The 21,549-nt window shown below is 42.4% G+C and overlaps 2 protein-coding genes across 11 annotated transcripts in view; one reads left to right on the plus strand and one right to left on the minus strand.

Moving 5' to 3' along the window:
- The window catches only part of EFCAB11 (EF-hand calcium binding domain 11), a 140,256-nt gene extending 126,549 nt beyond the window's left edge, over positions 1-13,707 (minus strand). Inside the window, 4 exon segments of the mRNA XM_025869482.2 lie at positions 8,654-8,699; positions 12,871-12,966; positions 13,496-13,602; positions 13,605-13,707. Of these exon segments, the coding sequence (XP_025725267.2) occupies positions 8,654-8,699; positions 12,871-12,966; positions 13,496-13,602; positions 13,605-13,707 (352 nt within the window).
- A 1,551-nt stretch (positions 13,708-15,258) lies between these two features.
- Positions 15,259-21,549, plus strand: part of TDP1 (tyrosyl-DNA phosphodiesterase 1) — a 97,432-nt gene continuing 91,141 nt past the window's right edge. For 7 of the 10 annotated variants that reach the window (XR_012379123.1, XR_012379124.1, XR_012379125.1 and 4 more), the window contains exons 1-3: positions 15,259-15,347; positions 18,727-18,804; positions 18,920-19,482. Coding sequence is in view for 4 of the 10 variants with exons in the window: in XM_025869479.2 (XP_025725264.1) it covers positions 18,924-19,482 (559 nt within the window). In the remaining 6 variants the exon portion in view is untranslated. Of the gene's footprint in view, positions 15,348-15,367; positions 15,763-16,224; positions 16,512-18,726; positions 18,805-18,919; positions 19,483-21,549 lie in introns of those variants that run through there. The other 3 variants (XM_073895737.1, XM_073895736.1, XM_025869480.2) reach the window with 3 other exon arrangements.

Genomic DNA, 21,549 nt, shown 5'->3' on the forward strand with positions numbered 1-21,549 from the left:
GGGGCATTGCTGGACAGGGAATGGTGGGGAAGCCCCCTTGCTCCAAACAAAATAAATCTGCTTTCATTTCCTCTGCACGTCAGACTCGTTTTATAAACACATAGGCTAGATGGGTGATGGGGATTAAGGAGGGCACTTGTTGGGATGAGCACTGGGAGTTTGTATGTAAGTGATGAACCACTAAATTCTACTCCTGAAACCAATATTACACTGTATGGTTTTTTTTTTTTTTTTAAGATTTTATTTATTTGACAGAGAGAGACACAGCGAGAGAGGGAACACGAGCAGGGGGAGTGAGGGAGGGAGAAGCAGGCTTCCCACAGAGCAGGGAGCCCGATGCGGGGCTCGATCCCAGGACCCTGGGATCATGGCCTGAGCCGAAGGCAGATGCTTAACCCACTGAGCCACCCAGGCGCCCCACACTGTATGTTAACTAGAATTTACATAAAAACTTGAAACAAACAAAAACAAAGGTGAGCTGTCACAGTAAAATGGATAAGTAACTTCAGAGGACTAACATTTTTCTTCCGGCTTCCCAAATGAAAGTAGGGGAATAAAGAGGAAAGAATCTACCTTAATGGAAGAAATCAAGTTTTACTACATCATTGGGAGGAAAATGAAAAGGAAGAGTAAAAACAGGTTATAATAGAGAAACCTGAGCCAATAAAACCTTACTTCTATCAAACATGGACAGGAATCATTACTTTTTTTAATTGTGTACATCTCCTGCTCGTAAACCATCAGAGGTTCCTCCTTCCCTTCATAGTGCAAAGTCCCGATACCTTATTCTGGCATTTAAAGCTTCATTATTCCTTCTAGGCAAAGAGGTCCTCAATCCTCCTTCTTAACGCTCAGCTTCCATCAGGGCAGCTTACTCTGCTGAACACAACTCATTTATAGGTAGGAACTATACTCCTTGCCGTTGCGAGAGGTAAAAATATTCCAAGGAGGGTGGATTCCGTTTACGGTAGGATTCATTACTAACAGTATGACAGCCGATAGCTTTGGATATGAAATCTGGGGGTGGCTGCGCAGGGAAGAGGGGGTCTTCTAAGCAGGGTTCTGGGAAAAGTCTCAGCCTCTGAGGGTGGGCACTGGAGGCAGAAGGTCTGAGAGAGAAAGCACACAGGGGTGGGCTGCAGACAGCGCTGACCAGGCCTTTCCCATCGCTAGCTGTGGAGAGGGAGGGATAAAGCCCTTCTCTGTACTGTTAGCAAATGCCTCAGCATTTGACAGGACACCCAATGTTTATATGAACACAGAGTGTGCCCGGTAAGCAATCCACGCTGAGCTCTGCCTCCACACTGGCACAGCAAAGCACGGAGAGCAACAGGGACCGGGGGACAAGCACGCAGATGGCATCTACATTCACTCATTTCACTGAGTCCTTTTCTTTGCTTCTCCAACTTTGCAAAACATCCTTTCCCATCCAGCTCCGGTCCGCACCTCCTGTCTCCCTCCTCTCGTCTCTTAGAGGTTTTCTTGCCCACAGTAATTACCTGACATCTGGCCATAAATGAAGTGACCAATACCCTTTTATCTTCCCTATCTTCAGTCAGTGTCCATGTCTCCTAATTCTTGTCTACCCTACAATGACACTTACTCAGCATCCTCTAAATGGGTAATGAAATAAATTAATTTAGGGGTGAACATCTACGGCCAATACCAACAAAATGGTCCTATGATTATGACTGCAAGATAAGGTAAGCATAAGGTGTATGCATTTCCTGGTCACAGAAAAGAATTAAGAGGTCAGCTGAAATCTGAAGTCAAACGAATAAAACCTTGCTAAACCTGCTATACTGGGACCTTTGTTCCTTAGGTAGGAGCCCCAAACAAGAAAGTGTACACAACTAAGAAGGGTGTTTACAGTAGAACTTAAAACACTAGAAAATGGACATTAAAATTTAAATTTGGGAAAACAATACATTTCACAATCAACTATTGGGCTCAAAACAACTCAGATGAGATAGTAATAAACAAAAGTATACAAGCCAATTGGCCATTAAGCTCTTCCACAAATTATTTTCCAATTGAACTAACACTGGAGGGCATGACGGAGTCAAACAGTCCATAATCACCATTATGAGGAGTCAATCTCTGATTTTTCCATTGTTTAAGTTGAAGGTTAAAAGTAAATTCTTGGAAAGCTTTTCCTTCTTTAAGTATGCAAGTGAAATATGTTCATTGTTTTCAAAGGGTAATATGAAAAGAGGAAGGAAAAAAAAAGCTGGATCTAATTGCCTAGTGAAAAGAAAATTCTGAAGTACTTTTTTTTCCCTTGGCATATTTTATGTGGATCCGGGATGAAAACACACTGACAGCTGTGTGAGGATTCAGTGGGGCAATATTCATGCAGTTCTTACTCACAGCACTTAACATACTAAGCAAAAGTCCCATAAATCTTATTTGTTGTTATTCATATAAAACCCTCAACAATTTACCACACAATGAAGTCAAATCATTGGATATCACACGTGGTCTTTCTTTGCCCTTCGTGGAACTGCTGAGACGTGTTTGGCATTAAACCACTGGCCTACAATGAAGAAAGTTTAAGGAAGAGCCTTACAAAATTCACTAGTGTATTTACTGAACAGTTTGTGAACATCAATGGCCACACATCAGTCTCTCCAACATGTGATGTCGTGAAAGAAATAACCCATATCAGGGAAAACTGTCTCTCTAGATAAGAAGTTTCTATTGCATGGACGCTGATCATTGGATTGTCATTCCCTTTTTGTTCTGGACATTAGGTAGCTCAGAACCAAATCTGACATCAACCTCTAACAACAGTGGAGAACTTTCTGTGTACTGATCCATCTGTGATGGAAGTTCCTGGGGGAGTGAACACTGGCCTCAACTCTATCACAATGACTAATATGACCCATGGCACTATTAAAATCAAGGGAAGGGTTTATCAAATGGTTGAGAAGGTGAGCTTGGAGATCAGACCACTGTGGTCTGCTACTTAGCTAGCTGGGCCACCCTAACTTAACCTGAGTTTCAGAATGTTATAAACTTATAAAATGAGGATAATCTTGATAGCATAGAGTCATATTAAATTGAACAATTCATACACAGTGCTCATCATGAGTCCGCACATGGTAAGTTTTCAGAAAGTCATAGCTGTAATTATTATCTATAATAAATATTATAACACATATAGATGTATTTTGTAAACAAATAAAGAACCATCAAATGCCAGGATGGAGATATTTTATTATTCCTCTCTAGAGCCTAATTTCCTCATTTAAAAGAAGGGAACAAATAAGTTTTCTAGGTCTCTTCTGGTTGCAACCTTCTTTTGTTCTCTACACTTAGAGAAGGTATGAACTGCATCACAGAGAACAAGGGTTATTAGGAAATACAACTCTCTAAAAGGAGTCACAACAGCACATATTAGAACCACCCCAACAGTGATCTGTTGTTTCTTAAACAAGAGGCTTGATTTTTTTTGTCTCCCACTAATATAATTCCTTGTTCCCAGGGCCTAAACAGTTTTTGCTGATACCGGCTTGTTAGACGTTAAAATGCCTTCTTGCTACTTCTTCTGGCTACCCTCAAATTCTCCCAGTGTGACTTTCCTAGAGACACTCTACTCTTGCTTCTAATGGCTTTGACTTCACTTTTCGTTCCTCTCAATTTTCACAAGGAGAACCTACAGAAACGACCGCCTTTTAGAGAGACCAGAAGCTCCTGGGAAGTAGGACCTGGGCACCCAGGTTTAGGTACTGTGTGAAGTGTGTGCCTGGTTAAGACTCTGCCAATTCAGAATCAATCCAGATGTGAGTCTGGATCTCGCCCAGGAAGCTGGGCAGCAACTGGGCCTGCACAGAGAATCCTTTAGGGTGGCATGCTAGAGACCTGGCATGGCCTCGTCTGGATGTAGAAAGAGCCACAGCTAGCTGGAGAACTCCCAGGTCATGGCTACCAAGAGCAACTTTGGAAAATGGGATTACCTGAATAAATAGCTTCCAGAAAGCCAAGGCCAACATATCAGTTCTTCTTCAAGATCAAAACATTAAGGAGAGAGATCATATATTTGACAAAACATTTAAGCTGTGCATAAACCCTCTTCCTGCATGAAAAATAACATGTAAAAGGTGACTCATGTATGGAAAGGGTGAAAAGAAGGAGTTGATGATCTGAAATTGGTTCAGGAGTGAAGAGTTGTAACAGAAAAAAATTAGGTTAGCAGCAATCAAAGTTTGGCAGTGATTTCTTGCAAGGATAACTTTTTTACTCTTTCTTTTGAGTGTTTGCAGTCTTGAGTCTCCCTCTCCAAGGAATACAAATTAAAGCTAGGTGGGAAGGTATCCCTGACTTTAAGTCTAGTCCTTTAATCTTGATGGTAGTGATTCCCTGAGAAGGTTAATTTGCCATTGAGATCAAGACCAGGAGAGGACAGAGAGGAAAAAAAGAAGAAGAAAGAAAGAAAGGAAAAAAAAAATAAAAAAGAAGAGGAAGGGAAAAGACCAGGAACCTGTAGACTGAGGAGGGTCCTTTGACACAAATTTCAGAGCAAGGCGCTAAGCACCTCCACCGTGGTCTCATCCCTCCCCTTTCCTCCCCTGAATTTCTCGGAGGACTGAGTTATTCTGCAAACTTTTGAAATATATCTCAAAATTAATTATTAGGAGAAGATCCTGTGAAAAGAAGCATCTTTATGATCTCATTGAGAAGTGGATGTGAGAGTAGATGTAATATCCTCAATATTAAATGCAGGAAAATGCATCTGGGAGCTGGTCCAGGAGCATATCATCAAAGTCAGAAAAGCCTCATAAGGAAGACTATCTTCACTATCAAAAAATTCCAGTTTTGAAGCAATTCTTATGCCATAAGAGTTTGAGAAAATGTTCGATAATAAGGCAGTCTTCGTTATATACGAGAGAACTCAGGCTGGGAGAGACCATGTAAACGCAGTGAATGTAGAGAAACTTTTATCCAAAACATAAAGCTCCAGGGGACACGAGCACTGGTATCAAAAGGAAGCGCTATGACTCCAACAAATGTGAGAAATATTTCTGCGTGAAGTCAAAACTCAAGAATTAGAGAATTCATAAAGAAAATTTTCTAACTTTCACGAACATATCTTTAGCCACAGGTCATAGTCAAACTGAGTCTCTCAAACACCAGGAAAAAAAAATACACACACACACACACACACACACACACACATATATATATGTACACATATACATATACATATATATGCATCTATTTATGGGAGGAAACTAACAATGGCATACTTGGAGCAGCCTTTTGCCACAGATCAGTTCTCACTTTATATCTGAGCACACACACACAACAGAAACCTTTAGAAGGTAATGAAGGTAGAAAACCTTCTGCCAGAATTTACCCTTCAAATTACCCATACAGGAGAGAAATCACATGAATGTAACACAGGCAGGGAAACCTTTTTATGAAGTCTCATTAAACACGAGATAATACATGGTGGGGGGATCTTATGATATTGAATGTAGGAAAAAGTTCTGTCAGAGTCCATCTCGGCTCTACATCAGAGAATTCACTATACCTGTAAAGAACATGGGAAACCTTTCTTCCAGAACACCTCTCTGGATATCAAAGAACGGGCTGAGGAAAGAAAACCTTCTGCGTGGAGGCAAACCCTCAATTCAGAATCAGAGAACACACATTAGGGAGAAGATCTATGAAAATAATGAATGATCGGAGAGTGCCTCCAGCAGCAGTCACACTTGCTATCTCAGAAAAGTCGCAAAATGAAGCAGCACTGGGTGAGTCATGTGTGGAGAAGACCTTCACCCAGACAGAATCACTTACTGTCAGGGGACTGTTATGGAGAGAAGCCCTATCAATGCAAAAAATGTGGGAAATCCTTCTGCCAGAAGACAGAAACCTTTTAGATTAGAAAATTCACATAGAAACCCACAGAAAAAAATGTAGGTAAGGCATCATCAAGCAGTTACAACTAACCGAACATTACAGAAATAATATTTGAATATCCTGAAAGCACGAAAATTTTTGTAAGAAAATAAAGACCTGGGGAAATTCCATCAAGTTAGAGGGTTTGTTAAAAACACATTCTCCTGGGGCACCTGGATGGCTCAGTCAGTGAAGCGTCTGCCTTCAGCTCGGGTCATGATCCCGGGGTCCCTGCTCAGCTGGGAGTCTGCTTCTCCCTCTGCTCCTCCCCCTGCTTGTGCTCTCTCTCTCACTTGCTCTCTCATTCAAATAAACAAATAAAATCTTAAAAAAAAAACAAAAAACACATTCTCCTGCCAATAATTTGCTCTAGGAGTTATGGTTCATATGTGATTCCAGATCTTGTATACAAAAAAAGCAATCAGTAAACTCCTTCGTAAATCTAACATTTATAAATAAAAAGATTTTTAGGGGCACCTGGCTGGCTCATTCAGAAAAGCATGCAACTCAATCTCAAAGTCATGAGTTCAAGCCTCACGTGGGGTGTAGAGATTACTTAAATAAATAAAACCATAAAAATAAAAGATTAAAAAGAAAAAAAAAGAAAAGAAAAAGCCACACCAGTCAGAAAGACACAGGAGCCAGCTTGAGGAAGCACTCAATGGTCAAGTCTGTGACAAAGTGAAGACTAAAATAACTGAATTAATAGAATATAAATTATTAAAAACATAAATTCATGTGTCCATGCCGATAATAAATAGATTGATCAAGAAGGGAGGTCTCTTGCCCATAGCCAAGAGCTAACTGGAAGAAGTACTGGGCGGGGTGGGCTGGGTAGCGCAGCTGGCGTCCGACTCTTGATTGTGGCTGGGGTCATGATTTCAGGGTCCTGGGACAGAGCCCCAAGTCAGGCTCCATGCTCAGCGGAGAGTCTGCGTGAGATTCTCTCTTCCTCTGCCCCTCCCACTCATGCTCTCTCTCTCTCAAATAAATACATAAATAAATCTTAAAAAAAAAAAAAAAAGGAAGAAGCACTGGGATTAGAAAATCATTACTTTCCAACCATTATGGCAAAAACTGGGTCAGACAAGAATCATGGTTACCAAATCTAGGGGGAAATTTTGATGAGAAGCAAAATATTTGCAATGTCTTCAGTATATCTCCACAGACTGCTTGTTAGTTGCTAAAGGAAGAAAAGATAAACAATACAATGGAGAAACTGGACGACATCTTGATCAGTGATAAAAATTAATATCATCTGTGAGGGAGAGCTGGATATTATGTTCCTCCAGACATGGCACCTAGAGAGGGACATATCACCTAAACAGTATTCTTGCTCAGAATGCTTAACTTCAACCTAATTACAGAGAAACATCAGGCAAACACAAAACAAGGACCATTCTTAAAAAACAAATAGTGAGGGCTGGGCTATTTCCTCAAAAATATCAATGTTATAAAAAGGCAAGTTTAAAGGAGGCTAAAGAGACATGGCATCAAAGACTAATTCCTGTATTAAATGAGGAATGGTGTTATTAAGGACATTATCAGATCAAGTGATGACACTGGAATATAAGCAGTAAATTAGATAAAAATATAGGATCAATATTCGTTTATGAAGTTGCTAGTGTGCTGTGGTTTTAGGTTCAGTGCAGCGAGAGGAGGGGATAGTGGTAGGAGGGGGCCGAAGCGGTAAGAAGTTAACAGTAAGTGCATCTGGGTTCAGAGTATACAGCTCTTCTCGGTACTGTTTTTATTTTGCAACTTTCTGTAAGCTCTAAATTATTTTTTTTTTAAAAGGTAATTTTTAAAAAGCCAGTCCAGCATGTTCTGGACCCTATCTCCAAAAACAACAGGTATTCCCCTGTCTCTCTCATCTTCCTTTTCCCTCTTCACTAGAGCAATCTGCTAAGCTCAGACACATCTTTAAGTGCAAAAAAACAAAACAAAACAAAACAAAACTGCTCTAGACCCCCAGCCACTCTAAAAGACTTATCTACCACTACAGCCTGGCCTCCGTCTTCACTGCTCTTGCTAAAGTCAGTAAACACACCCAGGTCGCCAACTCCAACAGATAAATACTCAGTTACTACCTCCCTGACCTTTCCACAGTGTTGACGTCCTTTTCCTTGAAAGAATCTGCTTCTCCTCACTTTTGATCAGACACCTGTCATTTTCCTCCTGCCCTTCTGCCCCCTCTAAATCTTCTGCCATTTCCTAACTCTCTCCCGGACTTCTCATGATTGAAGTTCCTAAGATTTTCAGTCCACTCTGTCTTGCTTGGCAGTCTCATCCATCCCCGTGGCTTCAAAAACCATCTACGTGCCGATGACGCCCAATTTACTTCTCCAGCCCACAGCTTTCCTCTGAATTCCGTCTTCACACAGCCTGAGTGCCCTGACATCGCTGACTGAAAGGTCTCAAACTTAACATATGCAAAAGTGAACTCTGGGTCTCCCCCAACCCCATACCTCTTCCCCCTAGTCTTTCCATTTCAACGAATGCTACTTCCATTCATCTAAATCAGAAAATCCCCACCATCAGTTGGATGTTGACATTACAAGCAACGTTTTTTCATTATGCTTTTCAACGGTTTAAAACTTCCCTACAATAAACATACATACTTGTGAAGACATTAAAGAACCAAAACCTCTTTCTTTGAAACAGAACAAAACAAAGATGTGCTTTATAATCTCTATTTTTGTTCTTAATTTTCGCTTTATGAATGTCTAAAAATTAAGTTTCATATTACCGGAAGTGTTTGGATTTACTGAAGACATAATGGAATCAGCTTCTATCTAGAAGAGAAGAAAGAATAGCAGATATAATTTCATCAAATGTTTTCACAGTGCAAGTTCTTAATTCCGGAGGTGTGGGGAAGGATTGTATTTTATGAGAAACCAAATGTCTTGAGTTCAGCCGACAAGTAATACCACAGGACAGCTCTAAGAGTCATTTTATTCTTGCATCTATATCTAGGGTGGGGGGATGGGTGAAATAGGTGATGGGGATTAAGGAGGGTTGTGATGAGCACCGGGTGTTGTAGCTGTTGAATCACTGTATCATACTCCTGAAACTAATATTACACTGTGTTAACTGGGATTTAAATAAAAACTTAAAAAAATAAAATAAAGGGCGCCTGGGTGGCTCAGTTGGTTAAGCGACTGCCTTCGGCTCAGGTCATGATCCTGGAGTCCCGGGATCGAGTCCCGCATCGGGCTCCCTGCTCGGCAGGGAGTCTGCTTCTCCCTCTGACCCTCCTCCCTCTCATGCTCTCTATCTCTCATTGTCTCTGTCTCAAATAAATAAATAAAATCTTTAAAAAATAAATAAATAAATAAATAAAATAAAAAATAAAGTGGTATTAAAGCAAAAAATATCCCTATATCTATAAAATACAATATGCTAATCCGCTACAGACTCTAATGGCCCCAAAACTGTTCCATTGACCAAAACAGTTTAAGCATATATAATCAACTTGGCTGTCACACATGCAGCATAACCTAAAAGGTAACCTTTCTATTTTAGACAAATACAAGTGATTATTGCAATGAGCTCGATGGCTTTATTTTTGAACTTTTTTTCCTGATTATAAAAGTAACATGACATAGAAATCATGAAAAATATTAAAAAATCATGAAGAACGCTTTTAAGAACAGCCATCCAATGAGAACCGCTATTAACATTTTGGCCTAGTCTCCATTTTTCCCCCTATGGCTTTTTAAACATATTTCAGAACACACCCTGTATATGGTTCAGGAAACTGCTTTCACCATACATTAAAATATAAGCATTTTCCTGTATGGTTACAAGGGCCTTATAAACATGATGGAATTGGAATCTTGGCAACACTTGGATTCTGTACTTTCTGTACTTTCCTCTTGCCCTTGCCAGGTGGTTCCTGTTGCATCTTCATGGAGCCCCTGCTTACCCTTAAATATTGGTACCCACCAGTGGTGTATCTCTCGCCGTCTGCATACTGTTCTCAGGCAACACCACCCAGTCTCATGCTCTGAGCTATCAAACCTGTAAACTGAGGAGTCCTGAATCTGTCTCCAGCCCTTCCCTCCCAATTCCTCATCTGGTTCCAGATCCCTGCATTTACAAGGGGCGGCAAAATCTGAGGGCAGATCTTTACCACCAAAACCTTAACACTAGCATGGTATTTAATGAGTGAATTCACTTGGGAGTCCACAGCCTCCTCAAACTTAATGTGCCCCAAACTGAACTCGTTGACTTTCTCCCAGGCCTACTCCTCAGTTTTCCTACTTGGTGGCATTTACTATTGCTTCAGGCCTGGTTTCACACCCCGCTCTTACAGCCAACCACATCTAATCATCAGGGCATAACATCTCCCAACACGACAAAGTTCTTCTGGATACTTCATACTAGAGGAGGCTAGCTAGCTCTTCTAATCTAAGTGATGCCTAAACTGCTACTTTTCACAAGAATTAGAAGACCCTCTTCCTTGTCCCCTTCACTTTGGGTTCTTTCTGTTCTTCTCATGTTAGCATTTATCAGAGTTTCATAAGTCTCTCTACACTAACTTGTGATCTGCTTCACAGTAGGGGCTATATTTTATTCATTTTTATATCACTAGCAACTAGCAAGTGTTCATTTTTTTAAATAGGAACACTTTTTTTTAAAGATTTAATTTATTTATTTGACAGAGAGAGAGAGAGAGAGCACAAGCAGGGGGAGCAGCAGAGAGAGAGGGAGAAGCAGGCTCCCTGCTGAGCAGGGATCCCAATGCGGGGCTCGATCCCAGGACCCTGGGATCATGATCTGAGCCGAAGGCAGATGCTTAACCGACTGAGCCACCCAGGCGCCCCTTCACTTCATAAATTTCATTGTGTAAACAGTTGCATGAGTGGATAAATGATTTATTACATGTCGTGCATTTCAGTAAATATTTCATTTGCTCAAAAGCAATATTCAAAAATAAAACCCCAGGGGCTCCTGGCTGGCTCAGTTGGTGGAGAATGCAGCTCTTGATCTTGGGGTTGTGAGTTCAAGCCTCACGTTGAATGTAGGAGATTACTTAAAAATAAAATCTTTTAAAATTAATTAAACAACACCCCAAACCTCAAGCTAGTATAAAAGTAAAAATCTGTTACATTTCACAGAGGGTATGCATTGTCACTTATTTAACACAAGTTCGTAACAAATGATTGACAGGTGTACAGATGATTTGCTATCACTTTACTGTTTAGTGATCTGCAGTCAGATATTTGATTAAAAAATGAAATCCGCTACCTCGGCAAGGTATGAGAATAAAAGTAAAAATCTGTTAAATTTCACGGACTGTACATATCTGTCTTACCACATCACTGTACTTGTCATTCATTTCCTCACTTATATTCTAAAATTAAAGCCAATTAAGGAGATTCAGGGATGATAAAAGCAGAATGAAACCAACTATCTTTCCAGCTGAACACAGCTTAAATACAATGCTTCAAAGGCTGGATCCATTTAGCTGACTTGCTTTGGAATTCTAGCTGAAATGACTGCAGGTGAAGAGAAGAGCTGCAATTTCTGGGAGTCAGCCCTATTTCTCTGAGCTCCACAATCAGCATCTCAGTAACCAAGCATTTGCTGGGAGGTGAACCACTTTGAGCCCACCTGGTCCGTTTATGGGACAGATTTGTGTCAACAGAACTTAGTTACCATGAGGTTGTGATACGTTTAAGCATAACGAGGGATGGAGACGCGATACATCACGTGATTCCTGGCTCTGCTGGGCTTGCAATCTGATAGGCAGAACTCACTCTTGAGGAACAGCCGGGCCAAACTAGTTTAAGGAGGGCATGGGGTGGGGGGAGGACGTTCCAGGCAGAGCCCTCCGTTTGATGGCTGCAACTGAATTTCTTAAAGCTGGACAAGATCTTGTCTGGTTAATTCCAGTTCAGCACCTTAACAAGAGGGATCCATCTCTAGAATCAACGTAACAAGGGGAGCAGGAAATCTGTCCTCCTAAAGCAGGACGCTCCTTGAAACTCAGCTCAACTCTCCTTATTAGTGAATTAGTGCAAACTTTCCTGAAGAATATCCAACAAAATTTCAAATGTACCTAGCAACTGTACTCCCAGGAATTTATTCCATAGATATACATCCACAAGTATAGATATGCATATAAAATGATGCTCAACACAACAATGTTTGTAGTAATGAAAAATAATGGAGGCAATCTAAATGACGAAAGACAGGAAACTGGCTAAAGATAATATTACACAACTACTTTTTAAAACGTGGTGGTGTGTGCTTTTATGTTCATTGTTAAGTGAAAAAAGCAAAATAAAATAGGTATACTATGTACCTACTTATGTTTTTATTTAACCCTTTATTTTTAATTTTTTTAAATATTTTATTAACATACTATTTGTTTCAGGGGTACAGGTCTGTGATTCATCAGTCTTACACAATTCACAGCGCTCACCATAATACATATCCTCGCCAATGTCCATCACCCAGCCACTTCATCCCATTTATGCTTTTAATAGAATGCTAGGCATGTTTGTTATACATAGGAAATTTTGGAATGACACACAAAAAATTGTTAATTATGGTAACCCATGAGGAGTGGGACTGCTTGGTAGCAAAGGAGGGGATTTTACATTCAACTTTATACTTTTTCTAGACTGTCTGAATTTTTTGTCTATGGAACCGTATTAGTTTTATAATTTAAATGAATTCCTGTTACCAATACCCCCCCCCCCCAGCCTTCCTTCTTGACATCTCCCTAGCATCTTGCATTTATTATAAGCCTGGTGGTGAGAAAAGCTTCATGAATTTTAATTCATCCCTGAGTTAGGTTCTTAAGAAGAGTAAAATTCAGCACTGGACACATCTCTGAAATTGCTCTGAGAGGCAGTCATTTTAAACATCGGAAACAAGCCACTGCACTTGACTTAGAACCCACCCACCCTTGTATTGTCTGCCCCATTCCCAAATAGATGAAGAAAGCTCTACCTTGGAGGGCTTGTACCCAAACAGCATTACAACAGCAACTTTAAAGTCCTCTCTGCTTAGATAGCCTTTGTTATCTTCATCGCATGCTTTAAATACCTAAAGAACATTAAATAGCTTCAGTTAGACCGAAACGGTTTGTTCTATTACTTTTATTACTAGTTTATATTAACTTTAGACCTCTAAAATCTAAAACTTAGCTGAGCAGGAGGGTTCGGAGATGGGAGTTGCATTATCTTAATTTTCCTTCTCAAGAATTATTAATGTGCTAAAATTTACCCCCCGAAATGTGCAAACGACTTAATCGCTAGACTGACGCAAATTAATTCCTTTAAACCACTGGGATAAATTCTATCCAAAATTCAGTCCTAGAATTAGGAAGGTGAGACAGATATAAGGTTAGAGGTTCTTATTAATAAACTGGAGCGGGGAAAAGGAGCTTGGAAGTAGCCAGAACACTGGACAGAGAGCGAGAAGCCTTGCAGCCCTCGGCTCAGTCATTAACCATGGGCCTTTGGAAGGACAGTGCAGTCCCTGTCAGTGCAACAGAGATTAGTGAGACCCAGGCGGGTGAACGAAATGGGAGCCCTTGGTCAAGAGTCGGAGAATCAGCCCTCCGGACACCTACTTCCACCCACTTCCTGTGTTCTGAGGGGCTGGCTTCCCACGTCCGTGGCCGGGCTCCGGCCTCGGAGAAAAACATCTCGACCACCACAACCGAAAGGGACTGGAAAACCCGAGACCTCCACGGCCAGAACCCGGTTGCTGCAATTCTCTGGCTACGCTCACCGCAGCTAAGGAAGCTGAACTTGGCCGGGCAACTCCAACGTCTTCTCCCATTGGACGGCCTGCTAGCCACTGGCGTTGATCCCGCAGCTCTATTGGCCAGAAGCTTTAGGCCCGTTTCCTTGGAACAGCCTATGGCGGAGAGGCTCCTGGGCCCGCCCCCAGTCTTGCTACCGCCATGCTCGGCCCCTTAACTCCTTGCGCACCACTGGGATCTCGCTCACCTAAGTCCTGCTTCAAGGTCTCTAGCAAGGTTCCTCCCATGTTTCTGCCCCCACACCTTGCAATAAGTTACTGTGGTAATTTTTATCTATGACACTGTGCTAAGCATAGGAAACACAAAAAATGTGAACAAAGCATTAAAAGAACCAAAGAGCCAAGTCCAGGATTCATGTGCATATCAGCAAGTCACGTTATTGGGGTCGATCCCTCCAGTGCAGTTACTACGGTCTGTTTTGTCCTTCCGATATCCCTGCAGGAAGATGTTCAGTAAACGAACCAAGTCCTTAGGACTTTTATGATGTGGGAAACAAAGCCAAAAGGAAATGTAAATAAAATTAAATGTTCTTATAACCTGCAGCCCATTGACAATTACTTGATGCGGCAGCGTATAACGTTCTTCCAGGAAGCTCCCAACTGTCTTAATGTTAATGCCTTGCTAGAGGGAAAAACAACCTTAGCTTGACAATAGCAAGGCCTCCTTTATCTCGTACTTTTTGGCAAATCAAAGTCCTTTTGGAAACTTTCCTGGTCTTTACCTCCCCCAACTCCAACGTATATAATCAGTTGCTCCTCACAATCCCCCCCCCCCCACAGCAGTTCTTCTGCCCCTGGGTCCTATCCTCGTGCTTTAGTAAAACCACCTTTTTGCACCGAAGGCGTCTAAGAATTCTTCCTGGGCCGTCAGTTCCAGACCCCAACAACACTACTCCAAAAAAAATCACATCAGTTTACACCAAGCTGTTCCACTAAGCCCTCTAGGAGAAGTGCCTAGTTTGAAAGAAACTGAGAGTAAATGTTATAAACATTATTAAAGCCAAGGAATATGGGGGGGGTGCGTTTTGCAAAAAAGTTTTAGACCCCATTCTCTTCTAGCAAACCAGTAAGGTTAAAAACACACACGTTTCAAAGAAGAAACAGGCATTCGCGTTTGAGTGTGACGGGAGCTCATTTACCCTTTTATTTTACAGCAGGTTCTACAACTTTGCGCCCCCAGCGAGCCCGCTCCTCCGGGATACAGGTCTCAAACCAGAGCGGCCTCGAACCTAAGCTAATCCTCACTCTGCCTTTAAGTAAATACCCCCTGCCTCGAGCTCCGGGGAAACTGAACCTGTCTATGACACTCCCTGCAAAGGGGATGAGTTTCGCCCATTAACTAAGGGAGGAGAGAGAGAACACTTAATTTTCCCTCTCCCCCTTTTAGGAGAAGCGGTCAGGGGGTGAGCCGAGAGCTGGAGGTTGCTAGGACCACCCATTCCTGCCGGAGCGCTCAGCAGCCCCTCAGGATCCGGCGGTCTTTAGGACCCAGCGCTGGGCGTCCCGGAAAGGGAAGGGGCTGGGCCACGGGGGTGCGCGCCCCGGCCGGGAGGGTTTAAATTGCGCGCAGGCGCGGGCGGCGGAAGACGGAGCGCGAACCTGTGGGTTGTGGGAGTTTTGGGGGCGAGTTCGGCTTTTGCCGGCTCTGGAAGTTTCAGGTTCGTGTCCGGCGGCTGCGGGACCCTGGCCGGGGAGACCCTGCTCCTTCCGGCCTAGGCCCCTCGGGTCCCGTGAATTCTGAGGCCCGGTGGGACTGGAGGTGGAATCTGAGGGAAGCGGGGTCTCGGGTAAAAACGCTGGGGAAGGTCCCCGTGTGGGCCTCATAGAATCTGTCGGGCGCGAGCGGCAGGCGTCGCGGCGAGCCGAGGGCGGCCGGGGGCGTGGGTTCGAGGGCTCCCCGCGCTGGGGTTTTTACTCCGGCTTCTGGGCGCGGCAGGTGGGCGGTAGCGGCAAGCAGTGATGCTGGCGCGCCGTCGGGCGCCTACCTTGTGCCGGACGCTGAACCGTTCTGGGCCAGGTTGCCTTGTACGCGGAGCCAGTCATTCGCGGGACTCAGTATAGACTTGATGCGAGGTGGGAGAATTTCTTTATTTCCATCCTCCTTGGCAATATAGGTTCATGCAGTTTGCCAAATTTCAGTCATTTGCCTTTCTCCTTCCTGGTTTTTGTCTCGCTTTTAATACCTCTACCATTGTTTACTTGATGTTTTTATTTGAACCCGCTTTTACATAAAGATGGTCTTTAAAACTTTATTTTGTGGGAAATAAAATAGAGCCGCAAGATACCTTGATTTAAAAAAGTGTTACTGGTGCCTGCAGAAGAGCCCAAAGTTTCTTGAGGCCTTTCTGCAACACTGCGACTGTCTCCTTAATTTAAACGGATTGGAAGGGAAAAGGATGGTACTTCCATGGTTAATAACACATTAACGTTCGGTCCCAGCCACCTCCGCTTCGGAAAACACTGCTCTGGGCAGACCTGCTCAGAATTGGCCCGTCCGTATTGTGATCGTAGAATTTCAGCGTCACCGCTTACTCAGAATGGGATGTTAGACCTGTGGGGTGCCAGGTGCTGCCCAGGGAAGACAAACAATTGAACGGAATGCTCTTGAGTTCCATCTTTAACACTGTGACTTGACTACAAAAGCACTCTGCATATGCCTGTGTGGCGGAGAAGTAAAATTCGAATACTGGAACCGGGGAGTTCTCCCAGGAAGTCAGTTCCTGATCTTGGCGTTTCAACCACTCCTCTTCAGGCTAACAGCCCTGATACCATAAAGAGCTTGGTAACCTGCTGAATGTAATGATGATGTTTTTCTTTCAAAGGTATTTTGCCTTTAGTAAATAACCCAGCATATTTAAGTTTGAGCAGATCCAAAACTTAAGCTGTGTCTACAGCAGACAAAAGCATTTTTTTCCTCGAGGAAATGTCTTTTTCAAAAGTTTTGGGTGTTTTTTTTTTTTTTTACCAACTTGTCCTACTTTCAAGGGAATGAATGGTCTTTCTCCTCCTTCCCATGCATGTGTGGTTCTAGAAAATGTAGGTAATAAAACTTGGAAATCTTAGAATTACTCTAAATAGCTGAGTCGCTAAAGATGAATATCTTCCTTAGAGTTTTCAGGACTTTTAAATTCCGTTTTATTGAGATGTAATTCATCTGAGAGGAATGGTGGTAGCCTGTAAGGTGTCTGCATACAGCTTTTCTTATGCTGGAAGCTGAACCCTTTCCACCTAAAAATTCTGTTTTAGAATGGGGAAGGAATCTATAAAGAACAGCCTGGGAACTCTTAATTGATTCTTTTACTAAGTGCCTGGCTTTACTGCTATTTGAGAATTCTTTGAAAGCTAGAGCTAACAGTTTTTTTTCCTAAGGTGTTTCTATTCTGAAATAACTTTTTTGAAGTCACAAAACTGTAGCCATCAAAATCATTCCTTCAAAGTTCCTTTAATTCACAGTGAATTGTGATGGCTTAAATACCTCTTGCCAGCAGCCTCCAAGAGTCTAGAACACAAGAGGAATGTAAGTTTAGAAAACTTAAAAAACCTGAACTCTTCAAATATGTCAAGTACTAAGTCTGTCTAAATACTTCATGAAAACCTAGTTCTTGTATCCTGTTAACGATAATACAGTTATAACAAGCTTCTTTCTTAACCCTTAGCAGATTAGAAACGACTTGGGGGGAAAGCCTACTGAGTTCTAACAACTCTTAGAAGTGGACTGGACAGAACACTTAGAAAAAGAGACAAAGTCTAGGGCGACTAGTACGGAAGAAAGAAGCCCCATCCATCTCTGTAGTCCCTAAAAGCTTCGTAAAACAGTATACATGCCAAGTGAGGTTAATAGGGATCCTGAGCCGAGAAGAACTGGTCAAATTATTGTCTAAATGCACTCAGTTTAAAAAAAAAAATCTTGAAATAGGTAACTTACAGGAGAAACGTGATCTAACTTGACTGGTCATGAATTGAAAAAGTGAGAAATTGTGAAATGTGATAGATACCTTAAGTTTTTTTTTTGTTTTTTTTTTTTAACTTGGCCAGCAACTGGCTGGCTCATTCAGTAGAGCATGCAACATTTGATCAGCCTACTTAAAAAAACAAAACAAAACCTTTCTAGCTTGAAACCTCAAAGTGTATTCATTTGCAAATCTTTTGGTGTGGAATCAAGCCTTTTGCGGGGGGAGGGGGTCCTGTGAACAGAGTTCTACAGTCAATCTTGGTATACCAAACTTGTGTCCTCAGTTTCTTTAAAAGAACAAAACTTTGACAATTTGAGCACAGACTCTCGGGTTAAATTTTTCTCTGGGTCTTGTATGAAAATTTTATTTTTATAAATTTAAGATTTTATTTATTTGACAGAGACTCAGCGAGAGAAGGAACACAAGCAGAGAAGTGGGAGAGGAAGAAGCAGGCTTCCCGCTGAGCAGGGAGCCCGATGGGAGTGATTTTTTTTTTTTAATCATAGTAAGAAACTGTTCCTTAGCTATCTGAAAAATGTACTTGGCCTTGGCACTTGAATTGGTGGGATTTTGTAGGTAACAAAACCGAAAGTACTTCATCTAGTTTCTTAAATAGAAGCTTGACTGTTCTAGAAAACAAGTGTTTTGCTTCAGTGCAAGTTCTCTGCAGGTTTTAGTAGTTTGATTTAGGACAGGGCCATTAAGGTAGTTGGGTCCTCATGGCAGCAAATCTAGATAGTGTCAAATGCTCAATTCTGTATATACATTGTCTTGAGGATTTTGTTAAGCCTTATGGTAAATAGCTTATCTTTGGTGAAATAAAGAATCGCTAAAGTCCTGTGGGCTCTCATGCTTGGGTGAAGGGTAGATTTGTAGACTCCAATTTGACCTCAAAAATTTGAGTAGTTATAGTTCTTGAAATTCCTTAAATTATCTTAACCCCAAGCACCTGTTAGAAGATTCAGCGTCAAGAGCGAATATTTTCATTTTGGAGTTTGGCCCCAACTCTTTCCTCAGGCCTCTAAGAACAAGATCTGGGTTGAAAGAAGGTAACTAGGATTTTTGCTGTCACTTTATTTGCCAGATTCCTGTGGAAGATTCTGGGAATGTGCCTCTGAACACCTGCAAAACAGCTGACGTTCATTACATAGCTCAGCATCTGGTAAGTGTCAGGTGTGCTGTGTGTGTTGCAGAAACTCATACTGAGGGAATTTGAGAGCAACAGTTTGCCAGTTTCCTAGTGAATGGAAATAACAATATTTGTCTTTCATTTCCAGAACTATGTCTCAGGAAGGTGATTATGGGAAGTGGACAATATCCAGTAGTGATGAAAGTGAGGAGGAAAAGCCAAAACTAGACAAGCCATCTACCTCTTCCCTCCCTCATGCTGGGCAGGGAGCAGCAAATGAACCAAGATACACCTGTTCTGAGGCTAGGAAAGCTGCCCATAAAAGGAAATTATCACCTGTAAAATTCAGCACAGATTCACAAGCTTCACCTCCCAAAAAGCAGAAGAGTGGTTCCCAGGAAGACCTGGGTTGGTGTCTCTCTAGCAGTGATGATGAACTGCAACCAGGAACACAGCAGAAGCAGGCTAAGAACATGGTGGTCAAAGAAGAGAGCGGCATCTCTTTTCCCAAAGACAGTGTCACCCAAAGAACTGGAAATAATGGCTCTCCTGCCCACCATGGACTAAAAGAGGAGGAAGAGGAGTATGAGACCTCAGGGGAAGGCCAAGATATTTGGGATATGTTGGAAAAAGGGAACCCCTTCCAATTTTACCTCACTAGAGTCTCTGGAATTAAGGCAAAGTATAACGCTGGAGCCCTCCACATCAAGGGTAAGTGGATGCTGCATGTCTGGGAGCTGTCAAACGGCACTTGAGAAGGTCCCCTTGGCAAAACAAGGAGGGTAACCTAGAACGATCTCCAAGAACCCTTCGAAGTCTTAACTACCCTGAGGAAAACTATCAGCTTGACCAACAAATTATGTGTTTGACAGCAAGCTGTTTACTTAGGGAATCAGAGTGTTTCTCAGTCCTGTAGATCTACCAGTTGGAATACTTAGACAATTTTAAACATCGTGCTAACTTTTTAAAGCTTAAACTTTAATGAAATAGCAGATATCTGACAGTACCATCACCTAAAACTTGTTGATGCAGATTTGGGGCTCCACCCAGGTTCACTGAATCAAACTCTGGGAGCAGGGCCCTGCAGTCTGTTTTAAGAAGCTTTTCCGGGGATTCTAATGAGGGAGCAGAAGACCAGCTGAGGACAGGCAGGAGCTGACACCCCACAATCCCCCCCACCCCATGGGATATATGTGACATTCCTCAGGCACTCCTGGCTGCCCTGAAGGAAAAACAGTTAATTTATAGAGATTAAAGTCCTGCAAAACATGAGTCTCCCTCAGTTTACAAAAGTCTTAGAAATGCTTTGTTCTTGTGAATTTCTATCAATGGCCTAACTTCCGGAAGGAAATGTAGATACAATTAAATGCCCTTATGACCAGCAGCCTATTGACAGATACTTGGAGTGGGCAAAGTGTAATGTTCCTTCAGGAAGCTCCCAATTATCTTACTGTTAATGCTTTACTAGAAGGAAAACCAAACTTCACTTGGCAATGGCAAGACCTCCAGTATCCTGTGAGTCTTCTTTAACAGACAAAAATCCTTTTGAAATCTCCCTTTTCCTTACCTTCCCCAACTCTCAGCTATATAATCAGCCACACCTCACAACCCCGGTGCAGCTCCTTCTGCCCACGGGTCCTGTCCTCGTGCTTAGATAAAACCACCTTTTTGCACCAGAGACATCTCAAGAATTCTTTCTTGGCCCTGGGCTCCAAACCTCACCCCACCTGACTTCACCTATATTCCAAAACCCCATCACTAAAGCCCAATCAGGACTGAGAACCACTGCTTGGAAGCCAGGTTTTTGTTCCGGGTGAAGAAGCAAAAAACACTAGCAAGCAAATAGGTATTTCAGTTCCGAATCCAAAGATAGTCTTCGGTTGCTTTGCTTATTCCTCAGGGTGCATCTGTGTGATATTATGATGTATATGTATTTGGTCTTCATTCCTGGTTGGTTTTTGTCCCAAGCTCCTGTAAGAGCCCTAAAGTAATGAAGGTCAAAAGAATATTTTCTGGGGTGCCTGGGTGGCTCAGTTGGTTAAGCGTCTGCCTTGGGCTCAGGTCATGATCCCAGGGTCCTGGGATCAAGCCCTATGTCGTGCTCGCTCCCTGCTCAGCAGGGAGCCTGCTTCTCCCTCTCCCTCTCCCTGCCACTCTCCCTGCTTGTTCTTTTTCTGACAAATGAATAAAATCTTTAAAAAATTGTGTTCATAACAAGCCCCTTTCAGTCATACCTGGGTTTGTTAATAAAGTGGCTTTTGGAAAGCCCTTGAGAATGGAGGACTGATTGCCAGGGGGACCCAATTGTGTCATTAAAGCTGGGACTTTCAGTCCCACCCCCACACCTCCAAGGAGGGGGAAAGGGGCTGGAGGTTGTTAATCATTAATGGCCTTTGTAATGAAGCCTCATGTAAAAAACCCTAACTGAGAGCTTCCAGGGTGATGAACACATGGAGGTGCACACCCCTTCCCGCATACCTTGTTCTTTGCATCTCTCCCATCTGGCTGTTTGAGTTGTATCCTCTTATAATAAACTGGTAATCTAGTAAGTCATGTGCTTTCCTGAGTTCCGTGAGGCATTCTAGCAAATTATCAAAGCCGAACAGAGGCCAAAGAGGGGGATACCGTCAAGAAACTGCAATACATTCCTTTTGTGTACCTCTCATAAAGGTAGGAGCTTGGGCACCTGGGTGGCTTAGTCGGTTGGGCATCTGCCTTTGGCTCAGGCCATGATCCCAGGGTCCTGGGATCAAGTCCTGCTTCGGGCTCCCTGCTCAT

This window comes from Callorhinus ursinus, unplaced genomic scaffold (genome assembly GCF_003265705.2).
Source record: "Callorhinus ursinus isolate GAN/ISIS: 27379988/994484 unplaced genomic scaffold, GSC_fseal_2.0 scaffold8, whole genome shotgun sequence".
NCBI classification, from domain to species: Eukaryota; Metazoa; Chordata; class Mammalia; order Carnivora; family Otariidae; genus Callorhinus; species Callorhinus ursinus.